At 43.2% G+C, this 21,241-nt stretch overlaps 1 protein-coding gene across 1 annotated transcript in view; it reads left to right on the top strand.

Moving 5' to 3' along the window:
* Positions 1 to 21,241, top strand: part of FAM227B (family with sequence similarity 227 member B) — a 428,344-nt gene that overhangs the window by 353,414 nt on the left and 53,689 nt on the right. The window contains exon 12 of the mRNA XM_075858036.1: positions 8,557 to 8,666. Within this exon, the coding sequence (XP_075714151.1) occupies positions 8,557 to 8,666 (110 nt within the window). The remainder of the gene's footprint in view (positions 1 to 8,556; positions 8,667 to 21,241) is intronic.

Below are 21,241 nucleotides of genomic sequence, written 5' to 3'. Positions count from 1 at the left end.
TATATAGCTGAATCGTTCTATTAGTCAGAGTATGTGTCAGTGGATCAACAAGCACTAAGTATATAATTGTACTTGGAAATTTGCTTGGCTTGGTAAAGGTAATATTTTAATTCAGTATTTGTTGCCTGCCCTACAACAGATCTGGCAGTAAAGATGTTGCTAAAATAAGCTCTGCATTAAAGAGGCACTGTCACCACATTATAAGTGGCCTATATTGTACATGATGGGATCGGCGCTGTAATGTAGATTACAGCAGTGTTTTTTTTTTAGAAAAACTATCATTTTTGCTGGAGTTATGACCTATATTAGCTTTATGCTAATGAGTTTCTCAATGGACAACTGGGCGTGTTTTACTTTTTGGCCAAGTAGGCGTTGTACAGAGGAGTGTACGACGCTGACCAATCAGCGTCATACACTTCTCTCCATTCATTTACACAGCACATAGAGATATAGCTATATCGCTATGTGCAGCCACATAAACACACTGTAACGTTACTGCAGTGTCATGACAATGAATATACATTACCTCCAGCGAGGACGTGATGTGTATTCAGAACAAGACTAATTTTTGTTTTTATGCTTTTGTTTTTTCCTCCCCGCCTTTAAGAAGTCATAACTCTTATTTTTTAGTTGACACAGCCATATGAGGGCTTAATTTTTACGAGACAATTTGTACTTTCTAATGGTACTATTTAATAATATGTACGATGTACTGGGAAGCTTGGAAAAAATTCTGAACCTAGTGGAATCTGAAAAAACAGCAGTTCCGCCATTTTCTTATGGGTTTATTTTTTACGGTGTTCCATGTACAGTGAAAATGACACATTACCTTTATTCTGCAGGTCTGTACGATCACGATGATACCAATTTGATATAGTATTTGTTATGTTTTAGTACTTTTAAAAAAAAATGACATGTTTGAAAGAAAACTTTTTTGCATCGCCATATCGTGACCCCCATAACTTTTTTATATTTCTGTGTACAGATGTGTGAAGCGTCTTTTTGTATGTGGAAAGATGACGTTTTTATTAATGAAATTTGAGGAATGTCTGGCATTTAGATAACTTTGTATTCAATTTTTTGTGGGGGTTGATGTGGCAAAAAACTGTGATTCGTCCATTTGACCTTTTTTCCCGCTACGTCATTCCGTATTGGATAAATATTTTTATGTTTTTAAAGTTCGGGCATTTTTGGACGCAGGGATACCTAATGTGTTTATGTTTATTTCTTTTTATATGTGATCTAGGGAAAGGCGGGTGATTTGAATTTTTATATTTTAAAAAAACAAAATTTTCTTACATATTTTTTACAATTTTATTTAGCCCCTCCTAGGGGGCTTGAACCTGCGGTAATTGGATCACAATATTGCAGTCTATGGCAAAATTAGTGCATTGCAATAGCAGGGCTGGGAGCATTCACAAGGCTCCCAGCGGCTATAGGAGTAGACTGGCTCCCACGATCTCGCCTCGTGGGAGCCGGTGACTGGCCCTGAAGCAAAAGGGGCAGTAAAAACCCTGCAGATGCCAGTGGTCACATCTGACACCAGCATCTGAGGGGTTAAATGCTTGTGATCAGAAATGTTTTTGGTCAGCCTCATACACTTCTCTTTACAACGCCCAGTTGGTAAAAAAGTTTAAAAAAATCGGCCAGTTGTCTATTAAGAAACTAATTAGCATAAATCTAGAATTGTTCATAACTTGCTAAAAAAATTATCGATTTTCAAAATAAAAACCACTGCTGTTATCTACATTACAGCACCGATCAGATTATGTAGGAGATAGCGCACTTATAATGTGGTGACAGAGTCTCTTTAATTCAAGGGGTTGAACAGAAATATCCTGTGAAACATTTAGGAATTGCAACCATTTTTCTACACAGCCTCCTTATTTCAGAGGCTCAAAAGTAATTGGACAAATTAACATTACCATAAATAAAATGGTTTTTTAAAATACTTTGTAGGGAATCCTTTGCAGGCAATGACTGCCTGAAGTCTGGAAACCATGGACATCACCAAACGCTGGGTTTACTCCTTTGTGATGCTTTGCCAGGCCTTTACTGCAGCGGTCTTCAGTTGTTGCTTGTTTGTGGGTCTTTCTGCCTTAAGTTTTGTGTTAAGCAAGTGAAATACATGCTCGATCGGGTTGAGATCTGGTGATTGACTTGGTCATTGCAGAATATTCCACTTCTTTGCCTTAAAAAACTCCTGGGTTGCTTTCACAGTATGTTTTGGTCATTGTCCATCTGTACTGTGAAGCGATGTCCAATCAACCTTGCTGCATTTGGTTGAATCTGAGCAGAAAGTATATCCCTGAACACTTCAGAATTCATCCGGCTGCTTCTGTCTTCAGTCACATCATCAATAAACACTAGTGACCCAGTGCCTTTGGCAGCCATGCATGCCCATACCATCACTTCTTCCACCGTGTTTTACAGAGGATGTTGTTTGCTTTGGATCATGAGCCGTTCCAAGCCTTCTCCATACTTTCTTCCTCCCATCATTCTGGTACAGGTTGATCTTAGTTTTTCATCTTTCCAAAGAATGCTGTTCCAGAACTGGGCTGGCTTCATTACATGTTGTTTGGCAAAGTCTAATCTGGCCTTTCTATTTTTGAGGCCGATTAATGGTTTTCACCTTGTGGTGAACCCTCTGTATTTGCTCTCATGAAGTCTTCCCTTTATGGTAGGCAAAGATACTGATACACCTACTTCCGGGAGAGTGTTCTTCACTTGGGTAGATGTTGTGAAGGAGTTTTTCTTCACCATAGAAAGGATTCTGCGATCATCCACCACTGTTGTCTTTTTCGTGGACGTCCAGGTCTTATGGAGTTCACACGATCACCAGTACGCTCTTTTTTTCAAGAACTACTAACATTTGTGCTATCTCTCTGATGGATTTCTTAATTTTTTTTCCAGCCTAACGATTGTCTGTTTCACCTGCATTGAGAGCTCCTTTGACCTCATGTTGTGGATTCACAGCAACAGCTTCCAAATGCAAATGCCATACCTGGAATCAACTCCAGACCTTTTACGTGCTTAATTGATGATGGATTAACGAGGCAATAGCCCATGCAGCCCATTAAATAGCTTTTGAGATAATTGTCAAATTACCTTTGGTCCCTTGAAAAAGAGGCAGCTACATATTAAAGAGCTGTAATTCCTAAACCCTTCCTCAAATTAGGATGTGAATACCCTCAAATTAAAGCTGAGAGTCTGCACTTTAAGCCCATATTGATTATATAACTTTATATTTAATATGTTTTGGTAAACAGCTAAAATGCCAAAACATGTGTCACTGTCCAAATAATTCTGGACCTAACTGTAGGTGAGTTGTGAACGACTGTAGCCTTGGGGTACTTGGTGGAAATTTCTTTGACTTGGGCATACTTAAAAACATTGAGAAACACTGCTGTAGGGAAAAAGTCTATAAGCTTGTTGACAAACACATTCATTATTTTTTATGTAGGTTAATAGAGATGAGCGAACTTATGATAAGTTCGGTTCGGCTGGTTCGCCGAATTTCATGAAAAAGTTCGATTCGGACCGAACTAGTTCTGACCGAACCTGTAATTTCCGTGCGCCGAGCATGGTACTGTCCAGGGTGCTGAAAGAGTTAATGGGCTGCACTAACTCTTTCAGCAACCTTGACAGTACCATGCTCAGCGCGCGGAAAATACAATTTGAATGTAATAAAAAAAAAAAAAAAATACGTTCATACTTCCATTCCTCCTGTCCGGCCTCCAGCGATGACGTTTCATCCATGTCGCCGCTGCAGCCAATCACAGGTTGTAGTGGCGGTCACGCACGTCAGGATGACGTCAGAAGGCCGGCCTCCAGGGATGACGCTTCATCCCACGTGACCGCCTCTGCAGCCAATCACAGGCTGCAGCGGCCTCTGCAGCCAATCACAGGCTGCCGCGTCAGGAAAGAAGGTCGGACTGGAGGAAGAAGAGGGACTCGTCACCAAGACTACGACCGGGTACGTATGAAATGCTTTTTATTTTATTTTTAATCAGCAGCCTCTTTTCTCTATTAGTGATTGATAGAGACAAGTGGCTGCCGATTAGTATAATATTTTTGTAATGTTTTTTCTGCCCGCCCGGGTTCGGTCAAAACGTGTTCGGCCGAACCCGGTGAAGTTCGGATTCGCTGCGAACCGAACTTTTCGCGATGTTCGGACCGAAACCGGGTTCGGTTGTCCCGGTTCGCTCATCTCTATAGGTTAACCCAGGGGTGGGCAAACTTTTTGACTCGCGGGCCACAATGGGTTCTAAAATTTGACAGAGGGGCCGGGCCAGGAGCATTTGGAGGGAGTGTTTGGGCCGGATATACTAAAGCATTAAATGTAGTGTGTGCAAACCTCATAGCACAGTAAGAACACTACAACCCAATTTATTAACTGTCTTTCAAATGTGAAAAATAGCCCTTATCAGTTAATAAATTTGTCTCAAGGAATATGCAAGATATGGCATTTACATACTATTTCGCAGATACTGGGAGAAGGAAATGTAAATAGATTAAAATAACATACGCACTGTGATTTATCAAGAAAAAAGTTCTGTTGACTCTGTAAATTAGCTGCCAACCTCTGAGCAGTAGCCGCCCGTTCTTGTGTTGACTGCTTGCTAGCATAGTTTGCATGCTTCGTGGCAAAGTGACGGCTGATATTGTACTCTTTGAAAACCGAAGGGCTTAATGGTGACGTGAAACGAAGTGAAAATTAAAGTGAAATAAAGAGAAATACGCGCCACATTAACCCCTTAATGACCGGGCCATTTTGCACGTTAATGACCAAGGATTATTTTTTGTTTTTTCACGGTCACATTCCAAGAGTCGTAACTCTTTTTTTATTCCGTCGACATAGCCGTATAAGGGCTTGTTTTTTGCGGGACGAGTTGTATTTTGTAATTATACCATTTTTAGATGCTTATAACATATTGATTAACTTTTATTAACTTTATTTTAGGAGAGAATTGAAAATAAGCAGCTATTCCAGCATTAATTTTCACGTTATAAATTTACGCCGTTTACTATGCAGCGTAAATAACATGTTAACTTTATTCTATGGGTCGGCACGATTACAGGGATACCAAATGTGTAAAGGTTTTATATGTTTTTTCTACGTTTGCACAATAAAAACCCTTTTAGAAAAAAATTACTTGTTTTTGCATCGCCGCGTTCCAAGAGGCGTCATTTTTTTATTTTTCCGTCTATGTGGCCGTACGTGGGATTGATTTTTGCGGGACAATGTGTAGTTTTCATTAGTACTATTTTGGGGTACATAGGACTTATAGATGAACTTTTATTTTATTTTTTATGGGGGGAATGGGAGAAAAGAGAGAATTTTGCCGTTGTTTTTTGCGTTTTCTTTGGACGCCGTTCATCCGGCGGTTTAATTAATGTGTTCATTTTATTGGTCAAGTTGTTACGATCGCGGGGATACCATATATGTGTATGTGTGATTTGTTTTGACCGTTTTATTAAATAAAACCACTTTTTGGGGCAAAAAAGTAGTTTTATTTGACTTTGACTGTAATTTTTTTTATTTTTTTTTTCACAAACTTTATTTAACGGTTTTACTTCTTTTTTTTTTTAGTCCCACCAGGGGACTTCACTATGCGATGTGCCGATCGCATATATAATGCTTTGGTATACTTCGTATACCAAAGCATTATTGCCTGTCAGTGTAAAACTGACAGGCAACCTATTAGGTCATGCCTCTGGCATCGCCTAACAGGCAGATGCTGAAGACAGACCTGGGGGTCTTTGTTAGACCCCCGGCTGTCATGGAAACCCGACGGCGACCCGCGATTTGTTTGCGGGGGCGCCGATCGGGTGACAGAGGGAGTTCCCCCCTCTGTCAAACACATTAAATGCCGCTGTCACTGTTGACAGCGGCATTTAATGGGTTAAACTGCCGGAATCGGCGCGTGCTTCGATTCCGGCAGTTGCAGCAGGAGCCAGGCTGTGTATAACAGCCGTGCTCCTGCCGCTGATCGCGTGGGTAAACTGTCAGTACCCGCGCGATCACAGGACGGATATATCCGTCCTCCTGCGCGAACTAGCAGCTGCTGAGGACGGATATATCTTGGACAAGTTCGGCGGGCCGGATTAAAAAGCCTAACGGGCCGTATGTGGCCCGCGGGCCGTAGTTTGCCCATGTCTGGGTTAACCCCTTAATACCAAAGGTATTTTAAACCTTAATGACCATGCAATTTTTTTCAGTTTTTCCATCGTCTCATTTAAAGAGCTATAACTTTTTTATTTTTCATCGACATAGCTGTATAAGGACTTGTTTTTTTTGTGGGACAAGTTGTATTTTTTTAATAACGTGGTTGTGGGGTACTTGTAATTAATTGATTACATTTTATTAACTTTGGTGGGGTAATAAGAAAAAACCCCTGAAATTTCACCACTTTTTAAGTCTTAAATTTATGGTGTTAACTGTGTCTTATAAATAACATGGTAACTTTAGTTAGTGGGTAGTTACGATTGCGGCGAAACAAAATTTATTTAGATGTTTAACGTTTTACCATTTTTACACAGTAAAAACAAAAAATTTGTTTTCTAAATTATTTTTCCATGTCGGCATATTTTAAGAGCCATCATTTTTTATTTTTCTGCTGTCAGAAATGGGCTTTTTTTTTGCGGGACGACTTGTAGGTTTTATTGGTACTATTTCGGAGTACATGGAACTTTTTATCAAAGTTTTTTGAAGGCAGGATGAACAGAAAACTGCAATTCTGGTATTGTTTTTTATTTTATTTTTTACGACGTTGACCATGCAGGTTTAAAAATGCAATAGTTTTATAGTTGGGATCATTACGGACGCAGCGATACCAAATATGTGTAACTTCTTACTTTTTTCATAATAAAGTATTTTGTAAGGGGAAAAAGTGGGTTTTTATTTTTTTTTTACTTGGGACTTTTATTTATTTATTACAAACTTTATTAAACTTTTTTTTAACTTTTTTTAGTCCCACTAGGGGACTTCACTATGCAATATTTTGACCACTTTTATAACACACTACAATACTTCTGTATTGCAGTGCATTATGCCTGTCAGTGTAAAACTGACAGGCAGTTGGGCCATGCCTCTGGTTTGGCCTAACATGCATTCACTGAAGGCAGACCTGGGGGGCCTTTGTTATAGAAAGCATCGGCGGGGTGCCAGTGGGGTGAGAGGGGGATCTCCCTCCCTCTAAAACCACTCAGCCTGGGCTTCAGGAGCACCCAGCCTGATGTGGGAAAACTTCTTCTAAAGTGCTGACATGAAAAAGCGGCACTTCAGAAGAACTACCCCGAACGGCCGACGTAAAAAGTCTATACGCCGGTCATTAAGGGGTAAATTATATATGCAAATGGTACACTTTTGTTCAAAAGTGAACAAATCCTTTAATTCTTGATTTCAAATCTGTCATTCTCTAGTAAATTTCAAAGACAAACATGTTTATTGGCAGTCAACCTTTGAAATACCACATCCATCGGTACCTAATTCTATTTTGGTCACTTGCTCTTCAAGTTGTACTCATTGGATAATCTTTCTAGCATCAATTTTTTTCAATCATTGTTGCCCAAACTATTTTTTAGATTCATAATATGTTACTCATTCTAGTGGTTGTATGTAATTTTCTGTGAATTTCCTGTTATGAGAAAAAGAAAAATGTCCTTTACCTCTATTCCAAAATCCTTTTTTTTAATTTATTTTTTTCAGTTTTTTTGGGCCTTTGTTTTTTTTATGGGTGATAACTTTTTCCCTCTCATCTGTCTTTACTTTTCAATACAGCTTAATTATTTTTCTCTTGAAGAAATTAAATGTGGAGCACTAGATTTAATTTGAAAATAAAATACACACATTTTACATTTTTGGAAACACATTGTTTATTGTCTCACGCTTATTTTCCAGCCCTTCATTTACACTGTTGTTTTTGGATATTGTCAAGTAGTTCAAGAAGTAATTGCCACTTTGCTGTTCGGTTTTCAAATGGTATTGTGAATTTTGATCATTTATGTTAAATTAAATTTTAGAGTTAATGGACCTTTCCAAGTTTATGCCAACATTGTATGTGTATACTTTATATATAACATTCAACTCCACTTTCTTATCTTCCTAAAGATTTCTTTTTTTATCTTCCTGTGTCAGCTGGCACTCTCAAGCATTTTTGTAAAATAGCAACCATGTGGGGAGCTTTGTGTTATATTTGTATTAACCATATGTCACTCAGGGTAAACTTTTCAACTTTTCCATTGGTCTGTCAGCCATTTCTTTCACTTAGTATTCACACTGGCATACTATTGCTTAGATATTAATAGTAGTAGTCACAGTCGTCATAGCAAATAGTGAATGTGTGCAAGATGTATGATACCAGCAATGTCTGTATTGAACATGATTTTGAAAGAGTGCACCGGCCTACTGGAAACTCCTCTGAAGTTCTGCATCCAATATCCAACTAAATTGCAACCATTTGGACTTCTGCTGATACTAGAATAGATATATCAAACATCAACCCATATTGGAAGTAGTTATGTAATATATTTATATATTATGTTTTTATTCAGATGTCAGGAAGAGGCTGGATTTCAACCTGGATGACTTACTTGAAGAGTTTAGGCAATCAAATCTTCCTAAGACATTAGATACAGAAAACAAGGATGCACCAATAAATGAGGTAAGTACAAATGCTGTGCATAGACTAAGGGTATGTGCACACACACTAATTACGTCCGTAATTGACGGACGTATTTCGGCCGCAAGTAGTGGACCGAACACAGTGCAGGGAGCCGGGCTCCTAGCATCATACTTATGTACGATGCTAGGAGTCCCTGCCTCTCCGTGGAACTACTGTCCCGTACTGAAAACATGATTACAGTACGGGACAGTTGTCCTGCAGAGAGGCAGGGATTCCTAGCATCGTACATAACTATGATGCTAGGAGCCCGGCTCCCTGCACTGAGTTCGGTCCGGGACTTGCGGCCAAAATACGTCCGTCAATTCCGAAAGTAATTAGTGTGTGTGCACATACCCTAAGGGGTTTTCCGGGTTATAATATTGATAGACTGCCTTAACCCCTAAACGACCACAAAATGTATATTTATGTTCCCGCACCGTTGTCTTGTGTAGCAGAAACGTAAATATACAGCAGTCTGCCAAAAAAAGAGGACCATGTATAACACTGTGTCAGCCCAATCCTCCTTAAGTGACCGGGAGCTAAAATTATCTAGATCCCTGTCACCAAAACTGCTAAACACAGAGCTCAAAGTGAGTGCTGCGTTTTGCATTGGGGCCCGAATGCAGAAAGCTTGCTTCCGACATTTAGGCCTTTGCATTCAAAAACCTGTGACGTTGCCTCCAACTCTCATATGGGGAATAGGAGTATGATGGGAGGACATGACCTGTATACTCTCAGCAGTCCTCTGTATGCAGATCATGGGCAGCGGGAATTAGATCACCATAAGGGCGGATTTACACGAACGTGATATACGTCCGTGCAACGCACGTGATTTTCACGCGCCTCGCACGGACCTATATTAGTCTATGGGGCCGTGCAGACAGTCCGTGATTTTTACGCAGCGGGTGTCCGCTGCGTAAAACTCACGACATGTCCTACATTTCTGCATTTCTCGCGCAACACGCACCCATTGAAGTCAATGGGTGCGTGAAAATCACGCACAGCCCACGGAAGCAAGATTCCGTGATTCGCGCAAGAGCAGTAAAAAGTATGATTGAAAACAGAAAAGCACCACGTGCTTTTCTGTTTATAAACATCCAAACAGAGTGTCATAATGATGGCGGCTGCACGAAAAGCACGCAGCCGCGCATCATATGGTGATGACACACGGAGCTGTTAAGTACCTTTTGCGCGCGCAAAACGCACACACTCGTGTAAATCCGCCCTAAGAGTATGTGCACACGTAGTGTAAACACTGCGGAGGTTGCAACCGGATATTCCTTGCAGAAATTCTGCAGCATTTTCGCAACCTAAATTGACTTGCTGAGGATTGAAAATCCATACAGCAAGTTAACTTCTGCACGTCTTTTTTTGTGGGTTTTTTTTTTGTAGTGTGTGGATGAGATTTGTTGAAATCTCATCCACTTGCTGCCACTGTAAATGCTGCGGAATTTCTACACAGAAAATCTTGACGGAAATTCTGCAGTGTTTATTCTACGTGTGAACATATCCTTATCTGTTATCTTCATACAAAGGAATACTTGAATAACACAGATTATGTTTTCTCATTATCATCCAGCCACAGGGGAATAAAAGTAAAAAATAATAATAATAATAAAAAAATAAATAAAAAAATAAATAAAGCCTGTGAAGTAAAAAAAAAAAATCTAACCCCTACCCCAACCCACTAGCACATCCAGGGACACATTTTAAATGGAGGTCATGGAGACATATAATAATGTGTCTAGATCACAGAAGATATGTTAAATCAAATCCACACAAATTATTACCTGTCACTTGTCTTTGTTTCCATAGCACTGCCCCTATCTGCTCTTACGCCTACAACAAAAATTTCCCCACACAAGTGCTTTGTGCCCATTTACAGATCCCACATACCACCTAATGGCAGATGGTGTGCTAGAGAAAATGGAGACCTGTGTACTCGCTGTAATGATGATGATGATGTAGGTTAGGCAAAATACATATATTTATTATTAGTATTGTTATTCATGGAAGAAAGCAGGGATCATTTTGCCAAATAAATAAATTTGTCTGTTACAACTAATAACATTAACCCAGTACTGACCGCCCGCTGCCTTTTGACTGCGGGCAGTGCAGGTCCCGATTCTAAAAGACTTCGGGCCTGTTCATATCAGCGTTGCTTTCCATTGAGGGGTTCCGTCTGAGCTTTCCGCCGGGTTAACCCCTCAACATAAAGGCAAACGGAAACCATAGCTTCCGTTTGCATCACAATTGATCTCAATGGTGACGGAAACTTTGCTAATGGTTTCCGTTTGTCACCGTTGTGACAGGGTTCCGTTGTTTTGGCGGAATCAATAGCGCAGTCGACGGAAGCTCTCAACGGAAAGACAACGCTGCTGTGAACACAGCCTTCGCTGTAGAAACGGCTTGTGAGCACTCCAGGGAGCACTCATGCTCTAAGTAGGAACTGTTACTAACAACTCCTGTACTTACAGAAGCCGAGTGAATACAGCTTGGATAAGGGTATGTTCACACGCACTAATTACGAACGTAATTCGGGCGTTTTTGCTTGAATTACGTCCGAAAAAAGTGCCTCAATAGCGTTGACAAACATCTGCCCTTTGAAAGCAATGGGCAGACGTTTGTCTGTTTACACGAGGCGTATATTTACGCGCCGCTGTCAAATAACGGCGCGTAAATAGACGCCCGCGTCAAAGAAGTGACCTGTCACTTCTTGGGGCGTAATTGGAGCCGTTATTCATTGACTCCAATGAATGGCAGCGCCAATTACGTCCGGAACTGACGCGGCGTTCAAGCGCCTGCACATGCCGTTACGGCTGAAATTACGGGGATGTTTCCTCCTGAAAACATCCCCGTAATTTCAGCCGTTACGGACGCTGTCGTGTGAACATACCTTAAGAGGAAACTGTTTAACCCTTTGATCGTTTGTGACCATGGCATGATCAAAAGGGACTCCCCTCTTTGATCGTGTCACCTGAGTTGTGGAATATTTTATACTGCAGTCTCTCTCAATGAAAGCAGGAACTTTCTGATAAATATTTCAGAAAATTGCTCCAACGGCATTATAGTTTGTAATATTATATTTATATATACCTATAAGCCTAGTACTCTTTCCCCATGGCAATGAATTTTTTTTATTTATTTACCAAAGAAACCCAAATATATAAGGATGCTATAGCTACCATAGTACTGCCTTACAGTAAATGTAAAGATAAGCTTGATTTCTATAGGTTTGTGTCCCATGTCAGAGGCAGTCATCGTTATTTGGGACTTCACAAACTACTTCAATGTGCAACTATTTAAAATTTAGATTCTCACTGTCTCCAGATGGACTATAAAAAAATACAAAACAGGCAAGAATGACATCATATTGCATACTGTTCCCTCTTTTCCATTGATGTTTCATTCCCCATTTGTAAATCTTCATATTTGGAGATGGGCTTTTCTAAGCTAATATATAAACTATACATGGAATGATCAAAGTAAAACTTGTAAAACCGCTGATCTCTTCAGCTGTATTCATACAATTTAGAGCAATTAAGAAGCCTATCAGAGTTCCCCTTTAAAAATATATACACATATTTGTGCAATTGTTTCTAGTATAATTTTTTTTTTCAAAATTTGTTTATAAACTTTTTGAATATGGGGTACAAAAATAAGAGGGGGGAGGGAAAATAAAAACATACAAATATAATAGTGGGGGGGGGGGGATCCCCAGAAGCAAAAGTGGTTAAAAGAGATGACATTCGTTCTATATTACACAGTAATCACTCAGGAGATCCTGTATTATTAGTCAGGGGAAAAGGGGGGGACGACAAATAATCAAATCAGCCTGTCCTCAGGACAAAATCTCCTGCTGCATTATTTGCCTACAGAAATATAAAACGCATCCCTCCTCCTCCTAATCAAGCCTTAATGCCACCATGGATAAAGAGGTGGGACGGGGGCCAGCCGACTGCCCATCTCCGTCCATTCCACCGCAAACACTGCAGGGGTGTCCAAGAGAAGAGAACACGACAACCGAGTGCACGACTCCCACCAACACCTCAATCACTCCAGAATCCTGTATACCCTAAAACTGGCGCGTTTCCTAGAAGTATCTGTTCCTGAAACCAAACAGTGTGCTGAAAGAAGTTCCTAATATCTGTCCTAACTCTCTGTGGAAGTAGGGAAATTAAGGTTTCCCATGTGGCAAAAAACTTCTCCACCTGGAATTCTTTATGGAGAGACGCCTCCATCCAATCCATCTTGAATAAATATGAAAGTTTATCCAAAAAAAGCTTAAATGGTGGGGCCTGGTCGTGTAGCCAAGTCTGTAAAATTGCCTTCGCACCCGCCGCTGCCACATAATATAGCAATCTATAAGCCCCCTGGGAACATCTGTGTGTGTCCGGGTATATATAGCTAAATATTGCCCAGAGTGCTGTCAGGGGTGTAGTTTGTAAGGTGCTGAGATGTATATGATCGGATATTTCTCTAAATATCGGGCCGAGGGCAGAAATTTATTTGCGTGGACCAGAGCCTTCAAAATGAGTGAGTGGCTGATCATCAACATGCCATTTAGTCAGTGGCATTTGAGTTGCGGCTTAGTCTAGTGGTACATGTAAGAACTGGTAGTTCCTGGGTATTTGACCTTTGAGTATGTTTTGTCTGGAGAAGCCTTGAAGAAGATGGGGGTTCCATTCCCGCTCTGGCTATAGTTTCAAGACATTTGTGATGTAACTTTTGGCTTGTGAATAATGGAAGGGATCAATGGGTATGGTCGGGTATTTCAACCGCATCTCAGACAGCATAAGCACCCTCCTCTCCAATATGAGAACAAAGTGTTTAATTGAGGTTAGATCCAGCGCATGCCACCTACGAAAGATGCCATGGGGGTTGCCATCCTGGAAATTAGGGTTGCATATCAATGGCAGGTAGAGAGACAACGAAGGGGAGAGCTGAAAATGTGCTCTGATATTTTGCCATGCCCGCCAGGTGTTAAAGAGTAAAGGGTTGTTTCTAGTGTCTGTTGATAACTAAGTGTAAGGAAGATGTAGAAGAGCAAGTGCCTGATCTGGGAAGAGACTAGAGTCAAGAGGGGTGGATGTGTAACACGAGGTGTCATGGAGCCAGTCAGAGACATAGCGAAGCAGTGCCGCCAGGTTATATTGTTTGATATTAGGGAAATTAATCCCCCCTTTAGGCCTCGACTGCTGCAGGATGTGAAAGGCTATACGTGACTTTTTCCCTCCCCATATAAAAGTCCTATAAAGGAAGTTAATCAGTTTTTCATCCGCCGGTGTAAGGTAAATTGGCAGTGTGTCTAGGAGATAGAGGAGTCTAGGAAATTCTGACATCTTAAGCAGATTCGCCCTCCCCAAATAGGAGAGAGTGAAGTGTTTCCAAGTGCTTAATCTCTTCTCTAATTGGGAGATATATTGGTACATATTAAGCCGATATAATTTACCCGGGTGTTTGGAGATTTGTATCCCTAAATATGTTAACGCTGAAGATTTCCACCAAAATGGGAAAGCTGGGGACCGCAGGGGTACAGAAGGTCCCTTCAGTAAAAGAGATTCCGTTTTGTCCACATCCAGCACATAGCTGGACAATCTCCCCAATCTATCCAGGTTCTGAAGGAGTGGGGCCGGCACCCGCTTGGGATCCGACACTACAAACAAGATATCATCCGCGAATGCGGCTACCTTTAATTCTATACTGTGCAACTCAATTCCCCTAAAGATAGGAGTTTGCATTAGATGACGTAGCAAGGGGTCGATAGAGAGATTAAAGTGTAAAGGGGATAGAGGACAGCCCTGTTTTGTGCCCCTAAATCTATCTATAAGGGGGGAGTTCAGCCCATTAACCGTCACACACGTCGCCGCATCAAAGCGCAGAAACTGTACAAATTGAGAGAAAACCGTGCCAAATTGTAATTTGGAGAAAACCTTGTCTAAAAAAAGGCCTTTTCGGCATCCAGGCTCATGAGCATGGTGACCGGTTGTGTCGGGTCCTGCGCCAAAACAGTAGCAGCTGTCGCCATTCTAATATTTTTTATGCTGGTCCTACCCTTTGTGAACCTATTCTGGGCCTCACAGAGGAGGCTGGGGAGGAAGTGCTGAAGTCTATCCGCCAATATTCTAGACAAAAGTTTATGATCTTGATGTAGTAGTTATATCGGGTGGTAAGATTGGGGTAAAGTGGGGTCTTTATATGGGTCTTTATAAGCACTGTGCGAGATTCTGTGAAGCGGTCAATGGGCTTATTATGTATAAAGGTTTCATTATATAGACTCGTCAGAATCGGTACAATTTGGGGGCCTAGCATTTTATAATCTGCTGAAAATCCGTCTGGACCCGGCATTTTCCCATTAGAGGTCAAAGAAATTGCCTGTCTCACCTCTTCCTCCTGTATCTCAGAGTTCAACAAATCCTGTTGTTCTGAAGAGAGTGGGCAAATGTACCGGGTCCAGAAAGGAATCTATGTCAGAAAGAGAAGTCGGGGTGGCCCTATAAAGGTCCTCATAGTATTCAGTGAAAATTTGCGCTATCTCAGTAGGGTCTTTGGAAATGGTGTTTGTGGAGGGGTTAAGCAAAGAGAGAATAGGCTTAAAGGGGTGTCTTTGTTTAGTAAGTGCGGCCAGAATTTTGCCTGTCTTGCTGCCCCATCTATAAAACTTATTGTCGGTATTTCTCACCTGCCAGTGAGATTCATCATGGATGAAGGTGTCCAGGAGGTGCTTAGCTGTCTGATACACTAGATGACTTTCCGGGATGGAATCCTTAGCATGGGTCCTTTGAGTCGATAATAAAGAGTCATGTAAAGCAGTGAAACGATCTTTGCGTAATTTCCGCCTCTGAGACAGATAACTGATGATATGTCCCCTCATCACAGCCTTCAATGCTGCCCACAATAGAGGGATATCATCTGACTGAGATATGTTGTCATCCAAGTAATTACCAGAGTGCATTTGTAACGAATCGGGGTAGGGAGACGGACAGGTGAGCCCTAATCTACCCACAACTCAGTCCCTGCCTACTTGCACGGCCCGTCCTAAGTGACGGCGTACAACTGGGTGACGGTCCCTACGCTCAATAAGTGAAAGACAGACAACACAAGACAAGGGCACACAGAAGCAAAAGGGGGAAGTAGGGGCAGTTGCCCACGGAAGTACGTGAGCAACAGGAGTGGTGAACGAGCCGAGTCAAACCAGGAGAGTACGTAGTAACAAAATCATAGCAGGAGAAGAGTCAGTCAAGCCAGGGTCAAAAAGTAACAGCGGTCAATAATGTAAATAGCAGGAATCGCAGAGCCAAGAAACAAGACAATTACAGGCAAGGAACAACTGCAAGTGAGGGTATAAATAGACCAAGGGCGGGAGCAGAACCGTCAGGCCAGGCTGTGATAGGTTCTCCCTCTCCTCAGCCTGCGAGCCTGAGTGGTAACGGATCGCATTACTCTAGCAGACCTTGGAGCTGATGAAGGCTGATTAACCCCGGGCGTAGACACAGAACATGTGTCTGGCAAATCCATTACAGTACCCCCCCCCCCTTTTATGAGGGGCCACTGGACCCTTCCTAGGTGGGCCTGGCTTGTTGGGGAACCGAAAATGGAACTTCCTGAGCAATATACCGGCGTGAACATCCCGGGCGGGTACCCAAGTCCTCTCCTCAGGCCCGTTTCTTCTCCAATGGACCAGGTACTGGAGGGAGCCTTGGACCATCCTGCTGTCCACAATCTTGGCTACCTCGAATTCTACCCCATCAGTAGTGAGAACAGGAACCGGAGGTTTCCTCGATGTAGCCAAGGACGGGGAGCAGCTTTTCAAGAGGGAGGCATGGAACACATTGTGTATCTGAAAAGACGGGGGTAACTCCAAATTGTACCCCTCTGTCAGAAACAATATTGACTGGAACCCCATGGAGACGCAGGATGTGTTTGACAAACAAGGTAGCTAACGTCTTGGCATTGGGTAGTTTCTTGAGGGTTACAAAGTGCCACATCTTACTGAAGCGGTCTACTACAACCCACACCACCGACTTGCCTTTGGATGGAGGCAGATCGGTGATAAAATCCATGGAGATATGGGTCCAAGGTCTCTGGGGAATGGGCAAAGAACATAGTAAGCCCGCAGGTCGGGACCTGGGAGTCTTGGACCTAGCACAAATTTCACAAGCGGCAACGTAGGCCTTAACGTCTTTAAGCAACCCAGGCCACCAATGGGTTCTAGAAATGAGGTGCTTGGTACCCAGGATGCCTGGATGGCCAGATAGTGCGGAGTCATGATTCTCCCTGAGCAACCTTAGCCGGAATTGCAGGGGAACAAACACCTTGTTCTCAGGAAAGTTCTCGGGAGCAGAACCTTGATCAGCCGCAATTTCGGAGACTAAGTCTGAATCCACAGAGGATATGATTATACCTGGGGGCAAAATACAAGCGGGATCCTCCTCAGGAGGAGGGCTGGCCATGAAGCAACGCGACAGAGCATCAGCTTTAATATTTTTCGACAAAGCCCTATAGGTAACCACAAAGTTGAATCTCGTAAAAAACAACGCCCATCGAGCTTGTCTCGGGTTTAGCCTCCGGGCAGATTCTAGGAAAACCAGATTCTTGTGGTCAGTAAGTACCGTTACCTGGTGCCTAGCCCCCTCCAGGAAGTGGCGCCACTCTTCAAATGCCCATTTAATGGCTAAGAGTTTGCGGTTGCCAACGTCATAGTTTCTCTCAGTGGAGGAGAACTTCCTGGAGAAGTAGGCACAGGGATGGAGATGGGTGAGAGACCTAGTACCCTGGGACAAGACAGCACCCACTCCCACCTCGGAGGCGTTAACCTCCCCGATGAATGGCTCCATTTGGTTAGGCTGAATCAGCACTGGGGCAGAGACAAAGCACCTCTTAAGGATCTCAAAAGCCTGGACCGCCTCCGGAGGCCAGTGGAGGAGATCAGCACCTTTACGAGTGAGGTCCGTAAGAGGCTTAGCGATGACCGACAAATTAGCAATAAATCTCCTGTAATAATTCGAAAACCCCAGGAAACACTGTAAGGCCTTCAGGGAGGCAGGGCGGACCCATTCCGCCACAGCCTGAACCTTGGCAGGGTCCATGCGGAATTCGTTAGGAGTGAGGATTTGACCCAAAAATGGCATCTCCTGCACCCCAAACACACATTTTTTAGTTTTTAAAAATAGTCTGTTTTTCCGAAGGGCCTGGAGCACCTTCCTGACATGCTCAATGTGGGAGGACCAGTCCTTGGAAAACACAAGTGTATCATCAAGGTACACTACAAGAAATACCCCCAGATAGTCTGTTAAAATCTCATTTATGAAATTCTGGAAGACCGCGGGAGCATTACACAACCAAAAGGGCATGACGAGATATTCGAAATGACCTTCGGGTGTATTAAACACAGTCTTCCACTCATCCACCTCTCTGATCCGGATAAGGTTATAAGCCCCCCGAAGATCGAACTTAGAGAACCATTGGGCCCCCTGAACCTGATTGAAGAGATCAGGAATCAAAGGAAGGGGCTACTTGTTCCTAAGAGTGATCTTATTTAAATTTCGGTAGTCGATGCACGGCCTAAGACCACCATCCTTCTTCCCCACGAAGAAGAAGCCAGCACCTACCGGAGAAGTACAGGGGCGAATGTAACCCTTGGCCAGACTTTCCTGGATATATTCTCTCATGGCTTCACGTTCAGGACAAGAGAGATTAAATATCCTACCTTTAGGGAGCTTAGCTCCTGGTACCAAATCGATTGTGCAATCGTACTCTCTATGAGGAGGTAACTCTTCGGAGGCCCTTTTAGAAAAGACATCAGCGAAATCCTGAATAAACTCTGGTAGAGTGTTCACCTCCTCAACGAGAGAAACCAAATTAATAGAAAAACATGACGTCATGCATTCATTACCCCATTTAGTAAGATCACCAGTATTCCAGTTAAACGTGGGATTATGCTTCTGCAACCAAGGAAGGCCTAAAATCAAATCGGACGATAACCCCTGCATCACTAACACAGAACACTGCTCCAAATGAATGGAGCCAACAATGAGTTCAAAAACAGGGGTATGCTGCATAAAATAACCATTAGCAAGCGGAGTGGAGTCTATACCCACTACCGGGACAGGTTTAGGCAAATCAATTAATGGCATAGCTAGAGACATAGCAAATTCCACAGACATAATATTAGCAGCAGACCCTGAATGCACGAAGGCACTGCCGGTGGCAGACCTATCATCAAAGGAGACCTGAAAGGGGAGCAAGATTTTATTAGGCTTTATGTTTACAGGAAATACCTGTGTGCCCAAGCGACCTCCCCGATGGTCACTTAGGTGCGGAAGTCTTTCCGGCTACTTATTCTTGGGACTGGAGTTCAGTAAATGCTTGTCATCCCCACAGTAGAAGCAGAGACCATTCTTCCTGCGGAAATCTCTACGTTGTTGGGGAGACACAGAGGCCACGAGTTGCATCTGTTCATCCGAGTTCTCCGTGGAAGAACGAAGCAACGGAACCTCTGGAGCCATCATAGGGGAGCCAGAGGTGAAGGCACCAGAACGTATAAGTCGTCGTTTCCTGAGACATCGGTCAAGACGTACCGCTAAAGACATAGCCTGATCTAGAGAGTCTGAAGTGGGATAGCTAACAGGTCTTTCAGGGCATTCGACAGACCCAATCTAAACTGGCACCTCAAGGCAGGGTCATTCCACCGAGAAGCTTCACACCACTTCCTAAAGTCAGAACAGTACTCCTCAACGGGTCTCTTACCCTGACGTAAGGTCACCAGCTGACTCTCGGCAAATGCAGTTTTGTCAGTCTCGTCATAGATGAGCCCCAGAGCAGAAAAAAAAAGGTCAACAGAAGAAAGTTCAGGTGTCTTAGGAGCCAAGGAGAGGGCCCATTCCTGGGGGCCGTCCTGGAGCCGGGACCTAATTATACCCACTCGCTGGCTCTCAGAACCAGAGGAGTGGGGTCTTAATCGGAAAAAGTCTACAACTCTCCCAAAAAGAGAAAAAAGTCTTCCGGTCCCCTGAGAACCAGTCAGGCAACTTGAGGTGGGGTTCAAGAGGTGAGGTGAAGGACACTACCTGGGTAGCATCACGCTGGTTGAACCTCTGAGCCAGGTCTTGGACATGTAGGGAGAGACCCTGCATTTGCTGAGCCGGGGCCTCAAGGGGGTCCATAGTAGAGTCAGGGACCAGGGTAAGAAAAGGTATATGGGCCTGTGATTATATAACGAATCGGGGTAGGGAGACGGACAGGTGAGCCCTAATCTACCCGCAACTCAGTCCCTTCCTACTTGCACGGCCCGTCCTAAGTGACAGCGTACAACTGGGCGATGGTCCCTACGCTCAATAAGTGAAAGACAGACAACACAAGACAAGGGCACACAGAAGCAAAGGGGGAAGTAGGGGCATTTGCCCATGGAACACCGTGAGCAACAGGAGTGGTGAACGAGCCGAGTCAAACCAGGGGAGTACGTAGTAACAAAATCATAGCAGGAGAAGAGTCAGTCAAGCCAGGGTCAAAAAGTAACAGCAGTCAATAATGTAAATAGCAGGAATCGCAGAGCCAGGAAACAAGACAATCACAGGCAAGGAACAACTGCAAGTGAGGGTATAAATAGACCAAGGGCGGGAGCAGAACCGTCAGGCCAGACTGTGATAGGTTCTCCCTCTCCTCAGCCTGCAAGCCTGAGTGGTAACAGATCGCGTCACTCTAGCAGACCTTGGAACTGATGAAGGCTGATTAACCCCGGGCGTCGACACAGAACCTATGTGTGGCAAATCCATTACAGCATTTGAAGGTATTGTTGGAACTCAGAGGAATCTGTCAGGTAGGCAGGAAATCTCCAAATTTTAGCCCTCTCAGTTGGGGAGGACAAGGCCATAGTCAAGGTCATCGGGGCATCGTCCCAAATAGTAATTGGATAAATTCGGGAGTTTTTATGGGAGTCAAACAATGAGGTGGAGATTAGGAAATAGTCTATTCTCGAGAATGTGCCGTGTGAAGTCGAATGATACGTATATTCCCTAGCTCCAGTGTCAGCTACACTGCAGGGGTCACACAAGTTAGTCAACGAAAAACTGTAAGGAAGACACAGCCATTTGGTATTGGGATATTTTGGACTAGATTAAAGTCCCCGCCAATGATTAAGTCACAGCGCGGGAGACCCAGAATTACCTGGAGAACCTCCGTGTAAAATACGTGTTGTTCCCGATTAGAGGCGTATGCATTGACCAATAAATAGGGAGTGCCCTCCACCATGATGGGCAAGATAATGTATCCGCCCTGGGGGTCACTAATGGATTGTTCTAGCGTAAATCGTAGGGCTTTTCTAAAGAGAATCGCCACCCCCTTGAAGAAGAAGAGTGCAAGGCGGAATGGCATTCGCCCAACCAGGGGGCCGTCAATTTCCCTTGGGTGCCCAGTCTCCAGTGAGTCTCCTGCAGAAAGATGATATCTGGGGAGAGTCTCTTGAGATGATTAAGCACTTTCCGTCTCTTCAGAGGTGTGTTTAGGCTGGCAACGTTCTATGAGAAGAATTTAAAATGTGGTGATGTTGGATAAGTGTCAGGTGTCAGTGTATGTGC

Source organism: Rhinoderma darwinii, chromosome 3 (assembly GCF_050947455.1).
Source record: "Rhinoderma darwinii isolate aRhiDar2 chromosome 3, aRhiDar2.hap1, whole genome shotgun sequence".
Classification (NCBI taxonomy): Eukaryota; Metazoa; Chordata; class Amphibia; order Anura; family Rhinodermatidae; genus Rhinoderma; species Rhinoderma darwinii.
The sequence above is the reverse complement of the archived record's forward strand: the minus strand, read 5'-3'. Positions and strand labels throughout refer to the sequence as shown.